At 41.5% G+C, this 24,946-nt stretch overlaps 1 protein-coding gene and 2 non-coding genes across 3 annotated transcripts; all 3 read left to right on the top strand.

Annotated features, from left to right (window-relative positions):
• The first annotated feature begins 2,967 nt into the window (after positions 1–2,967).
• Positions 2,968–5,783, top strand: LOC130222144 (gastrula zinc finger protein XlCGF8.2DB-like). The gene has a single exon (XM_056454772.1). The coding sequence runs from the start codon at positions 3,104–3,106 to the stop codon at positions 4,148–4,150; it is 1,047 nt and encodes a 348-aa protein (XP_056310747.1). The 5' UTR covers positions 2,968–3,103; the 3' UTR covers positions 4,151–5,783.
• Positions 5,784–15,996: 10,213 nt separating this feature from the next.
• Positions 15,997–16,115, top strand: LOC130223902 (5S ribosomal RNA). Its single transcript, XR_008837012.1, has one exon. It is a non-coding gene; the product is annotated as a 5S ribosomal RNA (ribosomal RNA).
• An 8,191-nt stretch (positions 16,116–24,306) lies between these two features.
• On the top strand, positions 24,307–24,425 carry LOC130223851 (5S ribosomal RNA). The gene has a single exon (XR_008836962.1). It is a non-coding gene; the product is annotated as a 5S ribosomal RNA (ribosomal RNA).
• Positions 24,426–24,946: the final 521 nt, after the last annotated feature.

The raw sequence follows: 24,946 nt of genomic DNA, 5'->3' as shown, positions 1-24,946 counted from the left end.
CTAACCAGGCCGGCAGAGTGCCAACTGAGGCGCAGCTCAGGATGGGAGCGCTCATCCCGGATAGCGATGCGTCCAGCGGAAGAGCTGAAAATAATTCTCTTACCTTCTTCCCTGGATCCCGCGGTGAGGCCTGAGTGAGAGAAAGGAGTCCGTTCTGCTGCACTCTGAGGGCCTAAGGCAAAGGATCCTGGTGCTTGAGCTGGAAGGCAGAGCGTCTTAGACTGGCAGTGCTCGGGTTTGCGCATCCGGAGAGAGGGTAAACTGCTCTTTTATTGAAAATTTGGTTGCCGCCAGCCCGGAAGTCGGCAGCGATGAGTTTAAAGTCCTTGTTATGGACTGATGTGATGATCCTCGGCCCCCCCACCGAGGAAAGAGTAGGTCCCCTTTTTTCCAGATGGCCCGTCTCAGGGACACTTTGCGGTCCGTTTACCGGACTTAGCATCGCAGTCCCGCGGGAGGCTCGGCGTTGTCTCTTGGCCAGTGGAGCAGGCAGGTGAACGTCCTCGGCGAGGAGCAGCCACAGTGGAAGGGGCAGCTGGAGGAGCAGTTTTCCGAGCCCACTGATAGATGACCTCACCGATCGCCTTGGACTGCTCTTTCACCACAGAGAAAGCCTGGGATATGGGAGCGTTAAGAAAGCAAGCTTTGTCAACGTCTCAGATCAGCCAAGCTCAGCCAGAGGTGGCGCTCCTGGACCACTAATGTGGCCATCGTCTTCCCCAGGGCACGAGCAGCTGATTCGGTGGTCATGAGAGCATAATCAGTTGTCGTGCGAAGCTCATGCAGCAAGCCCGGGGGAGAACCGCCCTCCTGCATCTGGGCCAGCTTCTCGGCTTGGTAGCGTTGATAGGTGGCCATAACGTGCAGAGCGGAGGCGGCCTGGTCCACAGCAGTGTAGGCTCTGGCCGTGAGAGACTCAGATAACCTGCACGCTTTGGAAGGGAGTTTGGGTGGACCTCTCCAAGTGGAGTGGCTTTGTGGACCGAGATTGACCACGTTAGCATGCTCCTGGGGAATCACCTCATAACCCCTGGCCGCTCCGTCATTGAGGGAGGTGAGAGCGGGAGCGCACGAGGACCGGGCAGAAAAAGGTGCCCTCCATGCCTGCGTGAGCTCTCTTTGTACCTCCGGGAAGAAGGGGACGGGGGGTCTAAGCCTTCTTCTTCACCCCCACGTAACACCCATCTAAGTGGTCCGGCCGCGGTTCTGGGGGACAAGCCATCTCCAATCCCACGGCCGAAGCAGCTCGGGATAACACGGCTAACATGTCCAATTCCAGATCCGAAACCTCACTGACAACCCGGAGGGTGGCAGGGGGTCCGGATCTTCATCAGAGCATGTCAACCCGCCCTCCGATGCAGCGATGGACATCACGAGCCTGGTGTCATCTAATGAAAGCATGACCAACCAGGAGGATGGACCAGCGCTCGCACTTGAAGCAGAAACAGAGCGCACTGACGAGTAGCGAGGGGTCCGCTGACCCATAGGCGAAGTATTAGCCCCCACTGTAACCCTTAGGCCTGCCCGAGTGCTAACTGCTTGGCAGGGAGCAGCAGAGGTGACTTGCCCTAATAAAAGAGCTCGCCACGACCTCGATTGCGCAACAGTCAAGCTATCACAATGCGGGCAAGAACTGTCCGCGAGCACCGCATCAACATGTTGGACACCCAAGCATGTGACGCAATACTCGTGCCTGTCATCAGGGGCAAGGAAACCACCGCATCAAGTAACGCACGGTTGAAACGACATCTTTAAAAAGAAGCGCTGCACGACCGTGTGCTCTCTTAGGGAATTCTGATCTTTCAGAAGAAAACTGCTCTTTCAGGTCACCAGCGAAACGACAAGGGGATCAGAAACCCAGCTCGACTGCCGCTAGAACGTCTCCCCCTGCACTGGTGAAGGTAATGCTTTCTTCAATGTTGGAAGTCAATTCAGCAGAAGGGTTCTTCAATCTCAGATCGGGTCTGAAGAAACAATTCTGATGAGCTGGCTCCAGCAGCCGACTGATATAGCCCTAATTGGCTCATCAGTTTCAGCTCCGCCAATTCAATTAGCATTTCATTGGCCCGTTTTCATATCTTCAAAAGTGATTGGTCGTCTAAAGCACTCCCAAAGTCTGTTTATACTGACACATAGCTGTCATGGCTTTGCAATCAAAAAAATGTTGTTATAGTAGATGCCAATGGATAAAAAACAGCCACTAATATAACGAAAAGGGAGTAGATTTGCCCAGAGTATTGAGGTTTTGTTTATTTTTTTATTTTAAAGCGTTTTCCCAGAATATGTCAAAATAAGATGTCCCCAAATATCAGTCCGTTTGCTGAAACACTGAGAAAGTTTTGAATCCAGAATGGATGAAATTGACCCAACAGCACACAAGAGGAAAGGTGCACATTCCAGCCTTTATCCAGATACTGTACAGGTATGTCTCATGTCTGTGAGGCAAATATTCAGCTGTTTGCTCAGCTGTTACCCCAGAACTGATGCATTTACCAGTCAGGCACAGAATAAACAAGTATTACCTGTCTGCTTTACAAATTTTAGGAAAACATTTTGTTGTAATTATGAACATTTACGAATAAAAATAGGCCATTTACAGCTTTCAAATCTGTGTCTTATCAATATGACCAAGAAACTTTTATAATCAATTATGTAAGAAACGCTGAAAACTGGACTGACACAGTTTCAATTTACTATAACTTCTGTTAAAGGGCTTTTGACACAATTTACGTTGTAAAAGCACTAGATAAATAAAGATGAACTGAATCTGTATAAATGTGTACATGTTAATGGACCGAACAAAATATGATCGAATTTATTTTACATTTAATGTGCATCAAAATTACAGTGTGTGTTTTCAGTGTCTTTTCACTTTTCAGCTTTTAATGAGAAATTTTAAGACTTAATGTAAATAACGTTTTATTTATTTATTTCAGACCTAATTGAAGAGAATGAGGGGAGTAAAGAGAAGAAACATCATGTCAAAATTGAGGAAAAAACTCATTTACAGACTGATGGTATTTTAAAAAGGAGAGATGAGAATCGTTTCACTTGCACCCAGTGTGGAAAAAGTTTTGGAAGAAAAGGCTATCTTAAGATTCACATGATGATCCACACTGGAGAGAGACCATTCACATGCACTCAGTGTGGGAAGAGTTTCAGCTACTCATCAGACCTTAATCAACACATGAAGACCCACACTGGAGAGAAACCATTTACATGCACTCAGTGTGGGAAGAGTTTCAGACGCTCATCACACCTAAATGAACACACAATGATCCACACTGGAGAGAAACCATTCACATGCACTCAGTGTGGGAAAAGTTTCATCTGCTCATCATCCCTTAATAAACACATGGTGAGCCACACAGGAGAGAAACCATACACTTGCACTCAGTGTGGGAAGAGTTTCAGCCAATCATCATCTCTTAATCAACACATGAAGATCCACACTGGAGAGAAACCATTCACATGCACTCAGTGTGGGAAGAGTTTCAGCCACTCATCATCTCTTAATAAACACATGAAGACCCACACTGGAGAGAAACCATTTACATGCACTCAGTGTGGGAAAAGTTTCAGCCAATCTTCATCTCTTAATCAACACATAATGATCCACACCGGAGAGAAACCATTCACATGCACTCAGTGTGGGAAGAGTTTCATCCGCTCATCATCCCTTAATCTACACATGAGGATTCACACTGGAGAGAAACCATTCACATGCACTCAGTGTAGGAAGAGTTTCAGCAACTCATCAGACCTTAATAAACACATGAAGACCCACACTGGAGAGAAACCATTTACATGCACTCTGTGTGGGAAGAGTTTCAGACGCTCATCACACCTAAATGAACACACAATGATCCACACCGGAGAGAAACCATTCACATGCACTCAGTGTGGGAAAAGTTTCATCTGCTCATCATCCCTTAATAAACATATGGTGAGCCACACAAGAGAGAAACCATTCACTTGCACTCAATGTTGGAAGAGTTTCAGCCAATTATCATCTCTTAATAAACACATGAGGATCCACACTGGAGAGAAACCATTCACATGCACTCAGTGTGGGAAGAGTTTCAGCCAATCTTCACACCTTAATAAACACATGATGAGCCACACCATTCAGAGATTTACTTGCACTTAAGCCGCGGCCACACTAGACTTTTCTTCCCATAGACATCCATTCATACGCACGCGAATGTGTCAGACCGGAAATGCAAGTTTGTGCGTTAAGTTTCGCAGTTCACTGCATTGCAAAGTTCAAGCTTGGTGAACTCTGACCTGCGAAATCACTTTACTTGACTGTGTGAGACTAATCTGTGAGACTAAGATCAAAACATGACCTCTTTGGACAGAAATTTAAAATATGGACCAATCGCTCACTTTTTTCTAATCATCTTGTTTAATCCCGACCCTTTTCGCAGCACCGTTCAACAGAATGTCGCCTGCTCAAACTCTAGTATGACTGCAGCTTCGGTGTGGGATGAGTTTCAGCAACTCCTCAGACCTTAATAAACACATGAAGACCCACACTGGAGAGAAACCATTCACATGCACTCAGTGTGGGAAAAGTTTCAACCGATTAGCAAGCCTTAATGAACACATGAAGATCCACGCTGGTGTGAAAGAGTATATGTGCTTTGAGTGTGCGAAGACTTTTATTACAGCTCCAAAATTGAAACTGCACCAGACGATTCACACTGAAGAGACAGTACAAGTGTTCACACTGTGACAGGAGGTTTAATCAGTTAACACATCTGAAAACACAAAAGAGGATTCACACTGGAGAGAAACTGTACAGATCTGATCAGTGTCTACAGAGTTTTGCTCATTCGGCGCAGTTTAATTAACACATGAACAAAAAAAGTTGCACACGACATGAATGCAGCAAAACATTTTCTCATGTGCACAGGATGTTTCATGTCTGAATAATGTTTGAAAAGGCTGAGTGACTGTATACTGTTTTCCAACACTCCTACAACTGCAGTAGGTGGGGTTGTAAATGTGTTGTGCTCCTCACGTTTACCGTAAACACAATGATGGCGACTGAGAGAAGAACAGTTTTATAAACATCTGGCAAACAGCACCTCTGCGGCTTAAAATCTCTTTGCAAGTGATTGTACAGGTGCGGATACATCTGTACTCCACTCTCCAGTGGATTCATGTAGCTAGTGTTGTTTTGGGTGATGTTCTCTGTCTGACTCCCTGAATGAGAAACAAATCACTGGGAAGACGCCGCACATCAAAGAAGGTGGAGCTCCAGGGCGGTTAGTTTACAGTATACTCAAGTTTAGAAAGCCCATTCAATTGTCCTGTGTTGCATCTTTTATTAGTAAAGTTTCTTTACTTTTAAGTTCAAGATTCTTTCTAGTTTACTACCTTTATTTTTTTTGAGTAGAATACAAACTTGATGAATATTTTATGATTTAGGCAGAGCAACAGGTATGAAGTTTTACAATATTAATACAATGTGATGATCCCAAGACTCCAGTTTGGAGTATGTGGTAAATCCTGATCAGATGCCTGCATTACTCATCAATGGGTCTATAAAAGTTGTGCTAGCTACCCCAGGACGCTGTGGCTACTCAGGAGTCCTCATGTCAAGACCTGCCATCTCATTGACTCTTTAACCTTATGGTTTTGTTTTGCATTACTTTTATCATGTAGTTAAAGTGTTGTTTTGATTATATCCTAAGTTCTTTATCTTTATTATTATTCCAAGACATTTGTTGGTTGCTTTGATTGATTGTTCTAGGAGTTACATTTTATAATAAATAGCATTCAGGCTATTTTGTTGGTTCATATTTCTTTTATGGTGCGACCCAAACAAGCGGGTCATAACACTTTGTAAAATGTGTCCAGTTGTTTCTGAGATCTTGTCTTTTCAGTCATGACCATAGGTGAGAGTAGGAACCTAGATGGAGCGGTAAATTAAGAACATTGCCTTTCGTCTCAGCTCCTTCACCACAACAGACAATCACATCAACTGCATTACTGCTGCTGCTGCACTGATCCATCTTTTATTCTCACATTCCATTCCTCATGAAAAAAAAGGCAGATACTTGAACTCCATTTGGGGTAAGGACACTTCTCCAAACTGGAGATGGCCACCTTTTTCCAGTCAAGCACCATGGTTTCTGACTTAGAGGTGCTGTTTCTTTCCCTGCCATGTCCCACTCAGCAGCAAACCGCCCCACTGCATGCTGAAGATCCATGTCCTATGAAGCCAAAAGGATAACGTTATCTGCAAATGGCAGAGACAGTCCTAGCCTGCACCTAAAAATCTATCAGTAAAAATTATAATATTTTAGAGATCAGCCTCAACAATAACACATTTACAAAATAAAATGAATAAATAGATGGATGGATAGACAATGTAGTGGTGGAAGGGGAAGTAGGATCAGAATCAGAATCAGAATCAGAATTAGTTTTATTGCCAAGTGTGCTTCACACACACAAGGAATTTGTTTTGGCTACAGAAGCTTCCAGTGTACATAAAGTGACATGTGACAACACAAAATAATCTGAAAAAATAAAATAATAATAATAAAAAATGATGAACATTAAACAGATGCGGTTAGTGAAGAAACCTGGATGTTGAGTTGTATGTACAGATTGTTATAAATATACAGGTTATAAGGTGCTGTGTACAAGTGCGAATGTAGAAAGTATTGCATTGTATATTGATATAAGGTGCTGTGTACAAGTGCGTATGAGAAAGTATTGCACATATTTATTGCACAGTAGGGGAATATTTAACTGTTCATAAGGTAGACAGCCTGAGGAAAGAAACTTTTCCTGTGTCTGGCTGTTTTTGTGCTCGGTGCTCTGAAGCGCCGACCAGACGGTAACAGTTCGAACAGGTAGTGTGCTGGGTGTGAGGCGTCCAGAGTGATTTTGCGAGCCCTTTTACTCACTCTGGAAGAGTACAGTTCTTGAAGTGTAGGAAGGGTTGTGCCAGTGATTCGTTCAGCAGTCCGGACTATTCGCTGTAGTCTACGGAGGTCAGTTTTGGCAGCTGAGCCGAACCAGACGGTGATTGAAGTGCAGAGGATGGATTGGATGACAGCTGAGTAGAACTGTACGAGCAGCTCCTGTGGCAGGTTGAACTTCCTCAGCTGACGAAGGAAGTACAGTCTCTGCTGGGCTTTCTTCACAATAGAGTCTATATGAGTGTCCCACTTCAGATCCTGAGAGATGGTGGTGCCCAGGAACCTGAATGACTCTACTGCAGCCACAGTGCTGTTCATGATGGTGAGTGGGGGGAGTGCAGGGGGGTTTCTCCTGAAGTCCACTATCATCTCCACTGTTTTGAGCATGTTCAGCTCCAGGTTGTTGTATCTGCACCATAACGCCAGCCGCTCCACCTCCTGTCTGTATGCAGACTCGTCACCGTTCTGGATGAGGCCGATAACAGTAGTGTCGTCTGCAAACTTAATGAGTTTGATGGAGGGGTCTTTTGCAGTGCAGTCGTTGGTGTACAAGGAGAAGAGCAGTGGAGAAAGAACACATCCCTGGGGGGCACCAGTGCTGATGGTGCGGCTGTCGGATGTGATTTTGCCCATTCTGACTAGCTGCTGTCTATCTGTCAGAAAGCTGGTGATCCATTGACAGACAGAGCTAGGAACAGAGAGCTGGGCCAGTTTGTACTCAAGCAGTGATGGGACGATGGTGTTAAAGGCAGAACTGAAGTCCACAAACAGAATCCTTGCGTAGTTCCCTGGTTTGTCCAGATGTTGTAGGGTATAATGCAGTCCCATGTTGACTGCATCATCCACAGACCGGTTTGCTCTATAGGCGAACTGCAGGGGGTCCAGCAGGGGTCCAGTGATGTCCTTCAGATATGCTAGCACCAGTCTTTCGAATGACTTCATGGCCACAGATGTTAAGGCCACAGGTCTGTAGTCATTGAGTCCTGTGATCTTTGGCTTCTTTGGGATTGGGATGATGGTGGAGCGCTTAAAGCAGGATGGAACTTTGCGCTGTTCCAGTGATCTATTGAAGATATGGGAGAAAATGGGAGCCAGCTGGTCAGCGCAGGTTCTCAGACAGGCTGGTGAGACACCATCTGGCCCTGGTGCTTTCCTTCTCTTCGGTTTACTGAAGATCTGACGCACATTTTCCTCACTGATCTGAAGAGCAGGGGGGGAGAGGAAGATGGCTGGAGGTGTTGATGGCTGTGTAGGGCGATGGTCCGGGCTGTGTTGATGTGGTGTTGATGGCTGTGTAGGGAGATGGTCCGGGCTGTGTTGATGTGGTGTTGATGGCTGTGTAGGGAGATGGTCCGGGCTGTGTTGATGTGGTGTTGATGGCTGTGTAGGGAGATGGTCCGGGCTGTGTTGATGTGGTATTGATGGCCGTGTAGGGCGATGGTCCGGGCTGTGTTGATGTGGTGTTGATGGCTGTGTAGGGAGATGGTCCGGGTGGGTGTGAGGTGTCTGGTCATAGGTGTCAAACCTACAGTAGAACATATTCAGCTCGTTTGCAATATGTTTATTGCTGTCGATACTGGGGGACGGTGTCTTGTAGTTAGTGAAATCTTTTAAGCCTCTCCACACTGATGCAGGGTCGTTAGCTGAAAACTGGTTTTGCAGCTTTTTGGCATAGCTTTTCTTAGCCACACCAATCTCCTTTGTCAATGTGTTCCTGGCCCGATTGTACAGGATCCTGTCACCACTCCTGTAAGCATCCTCTTTGGCCTGACGAAGCTGTCTGAGTTTTGGTGTGAACCATGGTTTATCATTGTTAAATGACAAGTAGGTCCTGGTAGGGATGCATAACTCCTCACAGAAACTGATGTATGATGTTACAGTCTCTGTGAGCTCGTCCAGATCTTTGGCTGCAGCTTCAAAAACATCCCAGTCAGTGCATTCAAAACAGGCTTGTAAGACCTGCTCTGTGTCGTTGGTCCATCTCTTGACAGTCCTTAATACTGGCTTAGTAGTTTTAAGTTTTTGCCTGTAAGTTGGTATAAGATGAACCAGGCAGTGATCGGAGAGTCCTAGAGCTGCTCTGGCGACGGAGCGATATGCATCCTTTATTGTGGTGTAGCAATGGTCCAAAATTTTATTGCCTCTGGTGGGGCATGTAATGTGCTGTTTGAATTTAGGCAGCTCATGTGTGAGTTTTGCCTGATTAAAGTCCCCAAGTATGATAAAAGTCGGCTTGTTTAACCATAAACTAAGATGGAGCTCTCTCAGGAGGGATGGACCAGTGCGCAAGATGTCTCAGACTGAAGGCGTAATAGTGAAATAAATGCTCAGGAAGCCCCAACCCTTTTTTATCAACTGGCTGTTGCGATGTACTCCTATGCAAACTAGGGTGCTTATTGTTCCTGTTATATTATTTCACTAAATTATCAAACTGTTTTAAATATTGTAAAGAAATATTTAGAGGGATATACTGACATAGAGAAGTAACTTTATGAAGGCAATTCATTTTGAGTATGATAGTTGGTTATTTTGAGTACCTCAGAGCAGTGGTTCTCAATTCTGGTGTTTGTGGAAAATGATTTGACAACCGTCCCAAATTAATTTTAGCTTATATTTCTAGATCTTAGAATCACACCTCAGAAACCACAAAAGCAGAGGTTTGGCTTATCTTTAACTGCTTAAGATCAATTTGCACCAGATCAGCAAGAGACAACATTTGTTTGAGTTTCCTTCGCCGACTGGCCTTCACAAAACACGGTGTTCCTGATTGGTTGGTGACTCTGCTTCAGTGACGTCCTTGGGATTCACTCGCTTGTGAATGGAAGTTGTCCTGGGATACCAGGGTGACAGACTCTGCTGAGAGTCGGTTTGCAGAAGTTTTTTGCAGTTTCAGTGGTTCCTAACTTTAAGAGGTTGCATGGAAAGTTCTTTGTGGCCCGATTGCGTGGCGGTGCAGTGTCCAAGAGCAAAGCGAGAGAGGGCAGAGAGCAGCAGCGAGCTAATGCAAAAAGCAAAGTTTTTTTACTGTTGCAGTAGGTTTTTAAGTGATCTGGTTTGGTCCATCTCTACGGCTGTGTCTTGCAATGAGCAGTTGCCATGGATCGCAGGCCCACACCCTGTACCATTATGCTCAGGGTCATTAACAGACTGCTTGGTAATTTTATGTGTATTAAAATATCTTGTAAGTTCGTTACTATCTTACATCAAATGTTACAAGAGAAATACTGTTTCTGATACTAGTTTTTCATTTACAACAGTGTATTGCAAATATCACTAGCTTTTGTTTAGCACCAGACATCATACATTTCAGACACATACAGAAGGATTCATCTGCTATAAGGGTTAAAACCATTGATTAACTTGGTTGCAATAAACACATGTAGTATTCAAAGAAAGCCACTGCCCCAGAGGGAAACATTTAGTGTTCTCCTTAGGTCTCTGGAATTTTTTTGAAGTAGCACACAACTCTTAAATTCACAAATCCAATTTTTGTTAATTCACAAATTGTCTTTTGAATTTATGAGTTGGATTTTGTAAATGAATTGTGTTATACATGGATTAATGTTATTTATTTATTTTTTTAAATTACTTTTGAGACTGAGAATCATACGTTTACATTTAGTTGGGAATGAAAAGACATTCCTCCAGCATGGAACAGTCAATGAAAAGGTTTTGGAAAGTGATTTATAGCCTGCGCTCACTCCCAGACTGGAGGCTCCTGCAGGGGATGTAGACCTTCAGCAGTAGGTGGAGGTAGGGGGTGCAGTGCCAGTGATTTGAATTTGATACGAGTCTTGAGCGGTAACCGATGCAGAGAGATAAAGAGAGGAGTTACATGGGCTCTCATTGAAGACGAGATGAGCTGCAGCGTTCTGGAGCATCTGTAGAGGATTAGGGGTGCAGGATGGGAATCCAGCTAGAAGAGCACTGTCGGGGTCCAGCCTTGAAATGACAAGAGTTTGCACTAAAAGTTGTGCAGCATGATCTGTTAAGAAGAGTCAGATTTTTCTGATGTTGAAAAGTGCAGATCTGCACAATGGAGCTGTATTAGCAATGTCCTCTTTGAAGGACAACTGATCATCCAGAATCAGATTTCAAGATTTCTTACCAAACTACATTGGGTAGTGGTGGATGATCCCAGCTGGATTGAGAAATTGTGTTGAATGTGTAGAGTTGCAGGGAAGGTGATGTAAGCAGATGAATAAGCAGTTGGTGATGTTTTTTTCCAAGCCAATATCCTTTAGGCAGTTTGATGTGAGCTAAACATTTGGAAATTTAGTTGAAAATAGCCCTTTGTAGTGTTTTGGCAATAATCAGGAGAGGGACTGGTCTGTATTTTTCATCCAATGAGGTGTTGAGTGATGTTTTCTTTTAACAGTGAGGTTACCCAGGCCTGTGTAACCCTGCAGGCCCTATACCACCCAACCTGCTCCGAGCTGGGATCGAACCGGCTACCTTCTGCATGGCAGTTGCTCTAACAAAGAGGCTAAAGACCATGGCCCCTAGCGTCTGTCACCAGAGCACCTTTAGAGGTCAGAGAAATAAGGTTTACCTGCACAGCACTTCACTAGCTGGCCTCTATGTGCCAGTGTGGAGTAAAGGAAGAGAGTGAATTTTTCTTTAGAGGGTGTTGTTTAATGGAGATTTAGGTTGGATTTGGTGAGAAATAGACTGCTAATTTGAGTGTTTTGTTTGTGTAAAGAAAGAGGCCAGCTGATAAGGAGTTGGTGGAGGAGGACCGAGCAGGGTATAAAATGTCCTGAAAAGTTTGCGGATGTCTGAAGTGGTGTTAATTTTGTTATGGTAGTATGGGGTTTTGGCCCTGGGTGCTGTTCTAGGTTATCTCAGAACATGCCCTAACACTAACCATTATCAGACCATCTGACAGCCAGGGAGTAGGGTGCATTGGTCTGGTGGAGACAGGCCTGATCTCACCTAAGCAGGATGTTAAAGTGGACCAGAGTGTTTCTGCTGCACTTTTTACATCAAGAAGTGAGAACCGTGTATGCTTGAGGGAGGAGAGGATGTAACAGTGGAGGAGAAGTGTGTGGAGGACAAATCAATTTTTACTTGTAGCAATTTAGTTGATAAAATTAACAATTGAATTCTTGATATCAACAATAAAGTCTGAATGGCAGCCTACATTTAGTTAAGTTTCACAAACTAATTTTGAGAGGAGCACGTGATATGATTGATCGCAGCTGGTCTCCCATCTGCAATTATTAGTTTGCCAATTAGAATAATCCAAACTCAAAAATAACTACCTTATCTTCGTTTTCCGAAGAAAGCTTGACAGGACTGCTTCAGCTCCTTCACAAGCTTCTAAAATTCAACATCTCTCTAGAAACCATCAACAATTCTACTACCATCATCTGACTACAACAAATCAACAACAACAACAACAATGGAAATGACAAAACAGCAGCATCAAAACTACTCTCACATCATCAACAGCAACATGGACAGTAACGAAATATCCGCTCTCATAGAAACACCAGCTCCGGTTCAACAACACCAAGCTCAGCCTAGAAGCCGACTCGATACAGAGGCTCCAATAAGAGGCCGAAGGCCTATCCTCTCTTCTTCAGCAAGGACTCAATGCTGCATACAATCCCCATCCCCCATCACTCAAATTCGCCACCCACCTTTTCTAGTTTCTTCATACGCCTCCGGAAGATCATCATCCCTCAATTTCAACAAGTTGACTGTGAACAAATGCCGCCAGACCCTTATAAACGCCAGAATCTCCATCCCCAGCAGCTGCAATAAAATGAAACTACCAAAACTCTATGAATCCATCTCATCACCACGCTGCCACCACACCCCCTATACTCAACCCACCACAGCCCTGCATGCACAAAATCTCTCCGGAGCATTAAAGAAAGCAACTAAGAAAAACAATAAAAAGCAATTCCATGGAACTCGACAAACTGCACCTACCATAACATTCCAAAACATGGACAATCCACCGGATTATGACGCCACTCTCGGACTTCCCACCCCCCTCCCTTTGCCTCCAGCTCCACATTCCAGTGAAAACTCCAGCCCTACTCTTCCAGCCATCCCTTCCACCCTTAATCCTCCTCAATACTCTCTCCCTTTCAACCTCCCTCACTCTTCAACCCAGCTTATTTCTACCCAGTCTTTCTCTACGAGTCCTAACGCTCTTCCTCTCCCTACTCATTACCCCTCTTCCAGTATTCCCTTTACATTCCTTCACCAAGCACCCACCTCCATTACCAACCCTCCTTAACAGTTTACAACAAACAAAAGAGTACTCAAGAAGACAGTTAGTGGGGATTTTTTTTTTGTCAAACAAGAATTGATTTTATTTTATGCACAAGAAATGTTGAAGGGTTTATAAGCAAGATCAAATATGAAGAAACAAGTCTGAGTGACCATAAGCCAATTTTTATGAATCTAGACTGGAGTAATGTGAAAAGAGGGCCAAGGGTATGGGTTTTAAACACAGCGGTTTTAAAGAATGAAGACTATGTTTTGAGTATAAAGCAAATTATTCAAGAGGAAAAATGGAATGAAATGTATAATGAGGACAAAAGAATGTGGTGGGAGAATGTGAAACATTTAGTTAAAAAGTTTACAATAAAATACTGTAGACAATTACAAAATTGTAAAAAATATAAGGAAAAGGAGCTGAAAGAAAAACTAGAAAACGAATTGAAAAATGAGAATGGAAAAAATATACAAAAGATAAAAGAACTGGAAGGAAGACAGAAAGAAATGGAGGAGGAGAAATTTGAAGGTGCAAGGTTAAGAAGCAAAGCTAAATTTACAGTGGAGGGGGAAAAGTGCACTAAATTTTTCTTTGATCTAGAGAGGAGAAGAGGGAAGGCAGAAATGATTAAAGAAATAAGGAGCAAAAATGGGAACATAGTAGAAGAAAATGAGGAGATTTTGGAAGAAATAAGATCATATTATGAGAAATTGTTTTGCACAGAGGGAGTAAAAGAAAAAGAAAAAAGGGAATTACTAAAGCTAATCAAATCAAGAGTAGAAGAAGATGAAAAAAGAGAATGTGACAAGGAGGTAAGAGAAGAAGAAATAAAAAGAGCAATTAGTGAATTGAACAAAAAGAAAAGTCCAGGAATTGATGGGTTGGGAAGTGAATTTTATATTGTTTTTAAAGATATTTTATCTAGTATTTTAAAGGAAGTATATGATGAGATTTTTGAGAATGGTGGGGTAAATAAAAGAATGGGGATGGGCTTAATGAAGGTGATATACAAAGGAAAGGGGGATAAAGTAGATTTAAAAAATTATAGACCTATAACAATGCTCAATACTGATTTGAAGATTTTAGCAAAAGTTTTAGCTAACAGATTAAAGGAAGTGATGCCAAGCATAATCAAAACAAACCAAGCATATAGTATAAAAGGACGAGACATTGCTGACACAACTATGAGTATTAAAGACACAATAAGATATATAAATGATAAGAAGAAAGATGGGTTTTTAATTAGTCTGGACTTCGAGAAAGCTTTTGATAGAGTCGAGCATGACTTTTTATTTGGAGTGCTAAAGAGTTTTGGTTTTGGGGAAAATTTTATAAAGTGGGTTTAGATTTTATATAGAGGAGCTATAACCATGAAATGCAATGGTTTTTTAACGGACTGTTTTAAAATAACAAGATCAATCAGACAGGGTTGCCCGTTATCTGCACTTTTATATGCCTTAGTTGCAGAACCACTGGGATTAGCTGTGAGCCACGAGGAACGAATAAAAGGATGAGGTAGAGGGGGGAGTGAATAAAATATTTCAATATGCTGATGATACCACATTAATACTAAAAGATCTGGCAAGTGTAAAGCAAGCAATGGAGACAGTGCAACATTTTGCAAGGGTTCAGGAGCTAAAATAAACGAAGATAAAACAGTATATTTGAGATTTGGAGGAACTGAGGCTTTATCTGGACATTTTACGTTCAAGGAAATGGATGAAATTAAAATTGTAGGCATTGTAGTTGGGAGGCATGAAAAGAAAGCAGAAGTAACTATGTGGGAGGAAATGTTAGGAGGGATTGAAAGAAGGCTGAGGTTTTGGAAGTTAATGTCCTTAACTTTGAAGGGGAGGGTTTTAATTTTGAATGTTTTAATGGTTTCTAAATTATGGAATATTTTATATGTGTCATCAATGCCACTGTGGATGGAAAAAAGGCTGAAAAAATGTTTTCCTTTGTCATTTGGTCAAATGGAAGCAGGTGTACTTGAGGGTGAAGCAGCTGGACTTGAGGGTCATAGAAAACCCATAGTAACTGTTATTCTCTGACCTTTAAGGGAATAGAATGCTATTTTAGCTTTTTTTGTGCGGTGCTGGCAAAAAAAAACAGGTCCCACCTAGATTTGAACTTAGATCGCTGGATGCAGAGTGCTATCCATTACATTATGGAACCTCAAGATGGTGAAGAGCTGCTGCCCGAGATGAAGAGAATGAATTAAAAAACTGGTCTTGCAGGAAAGTAGCAGAAGGTCCATCCAAGGCGGAGCCAATGTGCATTGATTTCTGAGTAACTCGTCATTCGGCATGCAGGGCTCCTCACACATTTACTGGAGCATTACTAGGTAGGACCTTCAAAAGAAAAGCACGCTTTTCTAGGCAATTTGACGACTAATGGTGTTACCTGGATGTGGGACAAATACAAATGAATGTATTTCATATAATTTTTTTATTTTGTTTATTTTTGATGTTTGAAAAGTCACTCAATGTATTGTTTTATTGTATTTGAAAATTATTTTTAATAAAAAAAGAAAAAAAAAAAGCATGCCTGATCTCATCTGAACTCGGAAGCAAAGCAGGGTTGGACCTGGTTAGTACTTGGATGGGAGACCGCCTGGGAAAACCAGGTGCTGTAAGCTTTTTGAATTCCTTAATTTGGCACAAAAAAAAAATTTTTTATTAATTAATAAAAAAAAAAAAGAGGTAAACTATTGAGGGGCCAAGGGCATTGTTTCTGTCGGTGCTGTGTCAAGGCAAGCTGAGCGGCACTCAGCTCCTGGTTCTGCGCCTATTTTTAAATAGCCAACTCTTGAGGGATGCTCTCGCTTACAGCCATACCACCCTGGCAATGCCTGATCCCATCTGAACTCGGAAGCAAAGCAGGGTTGGCCCTGGTTAGTACTTGGATGGGAGACCGCCTGGGAATACCAGGTGCTGTAAGCTTTTTGAATTCCTTCATTTGGCAAAAAAATAAAAAATAAATAAAAATAAATAAATAAAAAAAATTTAAAAAGAGGTAAACTACTGAGGGGCCAAGGGCATTGTTTCTGTCGGTGCTGTGTCAAGGCAAGCTGAGCGGCACTTGGCTCCTGGTGCTGCGCCTATTTTTAAATAGCCAACTCTTGACGGCTGCTCTCGCTTACGGCCATACCACCCTGTGCATGTGTGATAGTGGTACATTCCAGGAAGTGTTTGGCTGCAGTTGGTGAGAGAGGCTCACCACATTTTCTTCTGTTTAGTTTTATTGTTGACTAAAATACATTTTTGTTAAACTTTTTTTGTGTTTGTTTAGTTTATCCTCCCAGCAGCGTGAGCTGTTCGGGAGGAGTGTTTTTTATTCCTATTTTTTTTTGCAATGGACGGATCTACGGTGACAGACCTGGCAATGGCGGACGGATTTGAGAAGGCAAATGACAATGGACTGGACAGACGACAACGAGAAACAAACAGATCGGAGAAGGAAGCAAGGAAAAGGATTTATCTAAAAGAAGCAACTGTAACAGTAGATATGGGACAAACAACTGAGGTGAGAGCAATGGATTTAATTAAAGCAGTGACGGAGAGGATTGGGGATGGAAAGATTTTGGCTGTAAGACCAAAACAAAACAAGGAATATGAAGTAACACTTGAAAGAGAGGAAGATGCTGATGTGTTAACAGACAGATTGACTATTAAAGGGATAAACTGTACAGTAAAGAGGCTACAAAATCGCGATTATGTTGTCTCCTTCATGCATCTGCATGTCTATGTTGCTGACATAGATATTTTAGAGAAATTGGATCATTGGGGAGTTTGTCCCCTTTCAAAAATTAAAAGAAGGTTTTATCCGGGCACAGATATTGAAGATGGGATGAGGTTTGTTAAAACCAGATTCCCCAAAGAAGTGGCGTCCCTCCCGTACAGCACAAGAATAGAGACAGCAGAAGGACCACAATACTTTAGAGTGATGCAGCCATCAGGTGAAAACTTGCAGGCTGTGCATGAGCCCAGATCATGTGGTGAAAGACTGTCCAGATTTTAAGTGTTTTAAGTGCGAGGAAAGGGGGCATTTCGCAAGGGATTGCGATACGGTGAAGTGCCCGGATTGTAATAAGTTTTTAAATAAATGTGAATGTTGGATGGGGGAAGAGGAGGAGGAGGAGGAGCAGCAGGTAGACAGACAGATGTATGAAGGAGACAATATACAGTCAGAGGACAAAACAACAACACAAGACAGAAGAACAGAATCTAAAAGTGAAAAACTACAAGAGAATGAGGCTAATGGAAAGGACAGAGTCACTGAACAGGAAGGGACAATATGGACTCAAATGGATATGACTGACAGTTTAAGGAATGTTTTGGAAGCAGCAGAAAAGAGCAATTTGAATAATAAAGACTTACAACAAGGACAACAGGAAGACATATTTTGGACACAAATGGACATGACAGACAGTTTTCAAAAGGCAATGGACACAGTGGAGACAAAAGACCAAAGTAATGAGGAGCAAGACGAGTTAGAGGAACATTTGCAAAAGGACGGAAACAAAGAGACACAGGTGAAATCATCAAAAAGAAGACGATCGATAAAGATAAAACCTAATTTAGAGACTGCAAGGAAAAAACTGCTAAAAGATGAAGAAATCGAATGCGAAAATAAGTATGAGTTGCTAAAGGGCTTGGAAGAGATGGACTGAGATGATGGTTTTTATGAATGTTTTTATCTTATTTATGGTTTTAGGAATTGTTTCTTTTAAAGCAAGAGGGCTTTTAGACATCAGGAAATTTGAAAAAGTGAAAGAAATGTGTAAACGAGAAGATGTGATTTTATTACAAGAGACAAACTGGAAGGAAGAATACATGAAGGAAATAAGAAAAAGGTGGAGTGGGGAGATTTTATACAATAATGAGGATGGGAGGCTGGGGAGAGGAGTTGCAATTTTAATAATAGAAAACAGTGGGGTTTTATGTAAAACAATCTATAATGACAAAGAGGGGAAGTGTATGATATGTGAAATGGAGTATGAGAAGAAAAAAGTAATTATGGTGAACGTTCATGCCCCAACAGAGGAGAACAGAAAGAAAGAGTATTTTAATGTACTAAGAGATTGTTTAAAGAAACATGAAAGAGTTATTATCATGGGGGATTTTAACACTGTTTTTAGTAAATTAGAAATGGCTGAGGGAATGGTTTTTAAAACGGATAAGGGGAGAAAAGAACTGAAAATATTGATGGAGGAAATTAATTTAATTGATGTGTGGAGAGAAAGGAATGAACAGAAAAAAGAGTACTCAAGAAGACAGTTAGTGGGGAATTTTTTTTGTCAAACAAGAATTGATTTTATTTTATGCACAAGAAATGTTGAAGGGTTTATAAGCAAGATCAAATATGAAGAAACAAGTCTGAGTGACCATAAGCCAGTTTTTATGAATCTAGACTGGAGTAATGTGAAAAGAGGGCCAGGGGTATGGGTTTTAAACACAGCGGTTTTAAAGAATGAAGACTATGTTTTAAGTATAAAGGAAATTATTCAAAAGGAAAAAGGGAATGAAATTTATAATGAGGACAAAAGAATGTGGTGGGAGAATGTGAAACATTTAGTTTAAAAGTTTACAATAAAATACTGTAGACAGTTACAAAATTGTAAAAAATATAAGGAAAAGGAGCTGAAAGAAAAACTAGAAAACGAATTGAAAAATGAGAATGGAAAAGATATACAAAAGATAAAAGAACTAGAAGGAAGACTGAAAGAAATGGAGGAGGAGAAATTTGAAGGTGCAAGATTAAGAAGCAAAGCCAAATTTACAGTGGAGGGGGAAAAGTGCACTAAATTTTTCTTTGATCTAGAGAAGACAAGAGGGAAGGCAGAAATGATTAAAGAAATAAGGAGCAAAAATGGGAACATAGTAGAACAAAATGAGGAGATTTTGGAAGAAATAAGATCATATTATGAGAAATTGTTTTGCACAGAGGGAGTAAAAGAAAAAGAAAAAAGGGAATTGCTAAAGCTAATCAAAATAAGAGTAGAAGAAGAGGAAAAAAGAGAATGTGACAAGGAGGTAAGAGAAGAAGAAATAAAAAGAGCAATTAGTGAATTGAACAAAAAGAAAAGTCCAGGAATTGATGGGTTGGGAAGTGAATTTTATATTGTTTTTAAAGATATTTTATCTAGTATTTTAAAGGAAGTATATGATGAGATTTTTGAGAATGGAGGGGTAAATAAAAGAATGGGGATGGGCTTAATGAAGGTGATATACAAAGGAAAGGGGGATAAAGTAGATTTAAAAAATTATAGACCTATAACAATGCTCAATACTGATTTGAAGATTTTAGCAAAAGTTTTAGCTAACAGACTAAAGGAAGTGATGCCAAGCATAATAAAAACAAACCAAGCATATAGTATAAAAGGACGAGACATTGCTGACACAACTATGAGTATTAAAGACACAATAAGATATATAAATGATAAGAAGAAAGATGGGTTTTTAATTAGTCTGGACTTTGAGAAAGCTTTTGATAGAGTCGAGCATGACTTTTTATTTGGAGTGTTAAAGAGTTTTGGTTTTGGGGAAAATTTTATAAAGTGGGTTCAGATTTTATATAGAGGAGCTATAACCAGGATAAAATGCAATGGTTTTTTAACAGACTGTTTTAAAATAACAAGATCAATCAGACAGGGTTGCCCGTTATCTGCACTTTTATATGCCTTAGTTGCAGAACCACTGGGATTAGCTGTGAAGCATGAGGAACGAATAAAAGGAATAGAGGTAGAGGGGGGAGTGAATAAAATATTTCAATATGCTGACGATACTACATTAATACTACAAGATCTGGCAAGTGTAAAGCAAGCAATGGAAACAGTGCAACATTTTTGTAAGGGTTCAGGAGCTAAAATAAACGAAGACAAAACAGTATATTTGAGATTTGGAGGAACTGAGGCTTTATCTGGACATTTTACGTTCAAGGAAATGGATGAAATGAAAATTTTAGGCATTGTAGTTGGGAGGGATGAAAAGAAAGCAGAAGCAACTATGTGGGAGGAAATGTTAGGAGGGATTGAAAGAAGGCTGAGGTTTTGGAAATTAATGTCTTTAACTTTGAAGGGGAGGGTTTTAATATTGAATGTTTTAATGGTTTCTAAATTATGGAATATTTTATATGTGTCATCAATGCCACTGTGGATGGAAAAAAGGCTGAAAAAATGTTTTTTAGATTTTTTATGGGAAGGGAAGCCTCCAAGGATAGCATATGCAACGTTGATTGGAGAAGTGGGCAAAGGGGGACTAGGTTTAATAGACGTCGAACAAAGAAAAAACAGCTTAAGAGTGAAAATGGTAAAGAAATATTTGGATGAAGAAAATAAGGCAGCATGGAAAAGAACAATGGAATATTTTTTAAGTAAAAGTGGCAATTTTAATATGGGAGATAATATTTTATGGATGAGGATGAAAACATTCATGACAGAGGGTCTACCAGACTTTTATAAAGAATTGATTGGAGCATGGGGGAAATTTTTAACTTGTGTACATTTTAATATACAAGGACGCGAGAACATTTTAAATCAGCCTTTATTCTTAAACAGTGACATTCTTAATCAAGAGAAAGTGGTGTTTTTTAGGAAATGGTGGGAGGTGGGAATAACAAGAGTAAGGGATATTTTATATGAATTTAAGGAAGTATTTTTACCGGTGCAGTATGTTATTGATGTGATGGATGAAGCGAAGGAGGATTTTAATAGACAAGACTTAATAAAGGAATACGACATAATTAAAAATGCCATACCTGCAGAATGGTTAACAAGAATAGAAAACATGGAAGAAAATAAACCAAGTAAAGATGTGAGTGTAAGATTTGGAGAGAAATGGTGGGATTTGAAAGATTGTACAGTGAAAATGATTTATGGTTTTTTTAGAGATGGGGTTTTTAAGAAACCTGGTGCAAATCAGTACTGGATACGGCGTTTTAAAGATGTAAATGAAGACAACATATGGGCTAATATAAATGGCAAATTTGTACAATCAAAACTGGAGAATTTAGAATATTTGATCAGGAGTAAAGCAGTGTTTACAGATGTCATTTTAAACAAAATAGGGATGGAGGAAAGTCTCACATGTAAAGTATGTCAAGATGCAGATGAAGGATTCTTACACTTGTTTTTATATTGTAATGAGTTAAAAGATTTTAATGAGAAATGCAAAAACATGATTTTAACTTTAAAAGGAGAAAGAGACGACAATCTAGAGTGGGAAAAGGTGTTACTGTTGGGGCTGAACAAAGAGTGTAATAATAAAAAACTCATAAATTTACTTGTGATTTTAATGAAAAGTGCAATATGGGAGAGAAGAGTTGTAGCAAAAAAGGAAAAAGTTTTATTAAATGTGTGGAATGTGTTTAAGAGGAAGGTGGAGAAATATTTTGAATGTCTATTTTATTATTTTAAGTTAGAGGAAATGCAGGAGGCTTTTTATGATGTTTTTACTCAAGAAGTCACAAAGATTTTAAATGACACAGGAATAAAAATGTCTTTTTAAAAAATGTGATTTTACTTTTTAAGGAATACAACTTGCAACATTTTATATGAAAAAAAACAACAAAACACATTGTTGTGAAGCTATGAATGTAATATGGACCTTTTAAATGTTTTGTCTGAAGTGTAATCTGTATCAGAATCAGAATCAGAATCAGAATCGGTTTTATTGCCAAGTGTGCTTCACACACACAAGGAATTTGTTTTGGCTACAGAAGCTTCCAGTGTACATAAAGTGACATGTGACAACACAAAATAATCTGAAAAAATAAAATAATAATAATAAAAAATGATGAACATTAAACAGATGCGGTTAGTGAAGAAACCTGGATGTTGAGTTGTATGTACAGATTGTTATAAATATACAGGTTATACGGTGCTGTGTACAAGTGCGAATGTAGAAAGTATTGCATTGTATATTGATATAAGGTGCTGTGTACAAGTGCGTATGAGAAAGTATTGCACATATTTATTGCACAGTAGGGGAATATTTAACTGTTCATAAGGTAGACAGCCTGAGGAAAGAAACTTTTCCTGTGTCTGGCTGTTTTTGTGCTCGGTGCTCTGAAGCGCCGACCAGACGGTAACAGTTCGAACAGGTAGTGTGCTGGGTGTGAGGCGTCCAGAGTGATTTTGCGAGCCCTTTTACTCACTCTGGAAGAGTACAGTTCTTGAAGTGTAGGAAGGGTTGTGCCAGTGATTCGTTCAGCAGTCCGGACTATTCGCTGTAGTCTACGGAGGTCAGTTTTGGCAGCTGAGCCGAACCAGACGGTGATTGAAGTGCAGAGGATGGATTGGATGACAGCTGAGTAGAACTGTACGAGTAGCTCCTGTGGCAGGTTGAACTTCCTCAGCTGACGAAGGAAGTACAGTCTCTGCTGGGCTTTCTTCACAATAGAGTCTATATGAGTGTCCCACTTCAGATCCTGAGAGATGGTGGTGCCCAGGAACCTGAATGACTCTACTGCAGCCACAGTGCTGTTCATGATGGTGAGTGGGGGGAGTGCAGGGGGGTTTCTCCTGAAGTCCACTATCATCTCCACTGTTTTGAGCGTGTTCAGCTCCAGGTTGTTGTATCTGCACCATAACGCCAGCCGCTCCACCTCCTGTCTGTATGCAGACTCGTCACCGTTCTGGATGAGGCCGATAGCAGTAGTGTCGTCTGCAAACTTAATGAGTTTGATGGAGGGGTCTTTTGCAGTGCAGTCGTTGGTGTACAAGGAGAAGAGCAGTGGAGAAAGAACACATCCCTGGGGGGCACCAGTGCTGATGGTGCGGCTGTCGGATGTGATTTTGCCCATTCTGACTAGCTGCTGTCTATCTGTCAGAAAGCTGGTGATCCATTGACAGACAGAGCTAGGAACAGAGAGCTGGGCCAGTTTGTACTCAAGCAGTGATGGGACGATGGTGTTAAAGGCAGAACTGAAGTCCACAAACAGAATCCTTGCGTAGTTCCCTGGTTTGTCCAGATGTTGTAGGGTATAATGCAGTCCCATGTTGACTGCATCATCCACAGACCGGTTTGCTCTATAGGCGAACTGCAGGGGGTCCAGCAGGGGTCCAGTGATGTCCTTCAGATATGCTAGCACCAGTCTTTCGAATGACTTCATGGCCACAGATGTTAAGGCCACAGGTCTGTAGTCATTGAGTCCTGTGATCTTTGGCTTCTTTGGGATTGGGATGATGGTGGAGCGCTTAAAGCAGGATGGAACTTTGCGCTGTTCCAGTGATCTATTGAAGATATGGGAGAAAATGGGAGCCAGCTGGTCAGCGCAGGTTCTCAGACAGGCTGGTGAGACACCATCTGGCCCTGGTGCTTTCCTTCTCTTCTGTTTACTGAAGATCTGACGCACATTTTCCTCACTGATCTGAAGAGCAGGGGGGGAGAGGAAGATGGCTGGAGGTGTTGATGGCTGTGTAGGGCGATGGTCCGGGCTGTGTTGATGTGGTGTTGATGGCTGTGTAGGGAGATGGTCCGGGCTGTGTTGATGTGGTATTGATGGCCGTGTAGGGCGATGGTCCGGGCTGTGTTGATGTGGTGTTGATGGCTGTGTAGGGAGATGGTCCGGGTGGGTGTGAGGTGTCTGGTCATAGGTGTCAAACCTACAGTAGAACATATTCAGCTCGTTTGCAATATGTTTATTGCTGTCGATACTGGGGGACGGTGTCTTGTAATTAGTGAAATCTTTTAAGCCTCTCCACACTGATGCGGGGTCGTTAGCTGAAAACTGGTTTTGCAGCTTTTTGGCATAGCTTTTCTTAGCCACACCAATCTCCTTTGTCAATGTGTTATGTATAAATAAGTGAATTGTATGAATTTTGAACAGTATAATAAAAGAAAAAAAAAAATGGCAATGCCTGATCTCATCTGAACTCGGAAGCAAAGCAGGGTTGGGCCTGGTTAGTACTTGGATGGGAGACCGCCTGGGAATACCAGGTGCTGTAAGCTTTTTGAATTCCTTCGTTTGGCAAAAAAATTAATAAATACATTTTTTTTTTATAAAAAGAGGTAAACTATTGAGGGGCCAAGGGCATTGTTTCTGTCGCTGCTGTTTCAAGGCAAGCTGAGCAGCGCTCGGCTCCTGGTGCTGCGCCTATTTTTAAATAGCCAACTCTTGACTGCTGCTCTCGCTTACGGCCATACCACCCTGCCAATGCCTGATCTCATCTGAACTCGGAAGCAAAGCAGGGTTGGGCCTGGTTAGTACTTGGATGGGAGACCGCCTGGGAATACCAGGTGCTGTAAGCTTTTTGAATTCCTTCGTTTGGCAAAAAAATTAATAAATACATTTTTTTTTTTATAAAAAGAGGTAAACTATTGAGGGGCCAAGGGCATTGTTTCTGTCGCTGCTGTTTCAAGGCAAGCTGAGCAGCGCTCGGCTCCTGGTGCTGCGCCTATTTTTAAATAGCCAACTCTTGACTGCTGCTCTCGCTTACGGCCATACCACCCTGGGAACACTAGAGGACACTAGTGAGCAATACAGGAAGTGATCGGCTGCAGTTTGGAGAGAAAGGCTCTCCTCCATTTTAGTATTTTTGTTTTGTGTTTGTTTTTGTGGACTGAATTAGAGTTTGATTTTGTTTTTTTTGTTTTTTAAACCACCTGACAGCAGCATCCCGCTGACTGGAGGGTGGTTTGTTGTTTTTGCTTTTTGCACTTTCCTGGGCAAAAAATGGACGGATCTTTGGTAAACGAAACTGGACTGGATGCAGAGACTCTCATGGCAAACGAAACTGGACTGGACGGAGGAACAAGAATGGGTAACGACA

Source organism: Danio aesculapii, chromosome 4 (assembly GCF_903798145.1).
Source record: "Danio aesculapii chromosome 4, fDanAes4.1, whole genome shotgun sequence".
NCBI lineage: Eukaryota > Metazoa > Chordata > Actinopteri > Cypriniformes > Danionidae > Danio > Danio aesculapii.
This window is presented reverse-complemented; position numbering and strand designations above follow the sequence as displayed.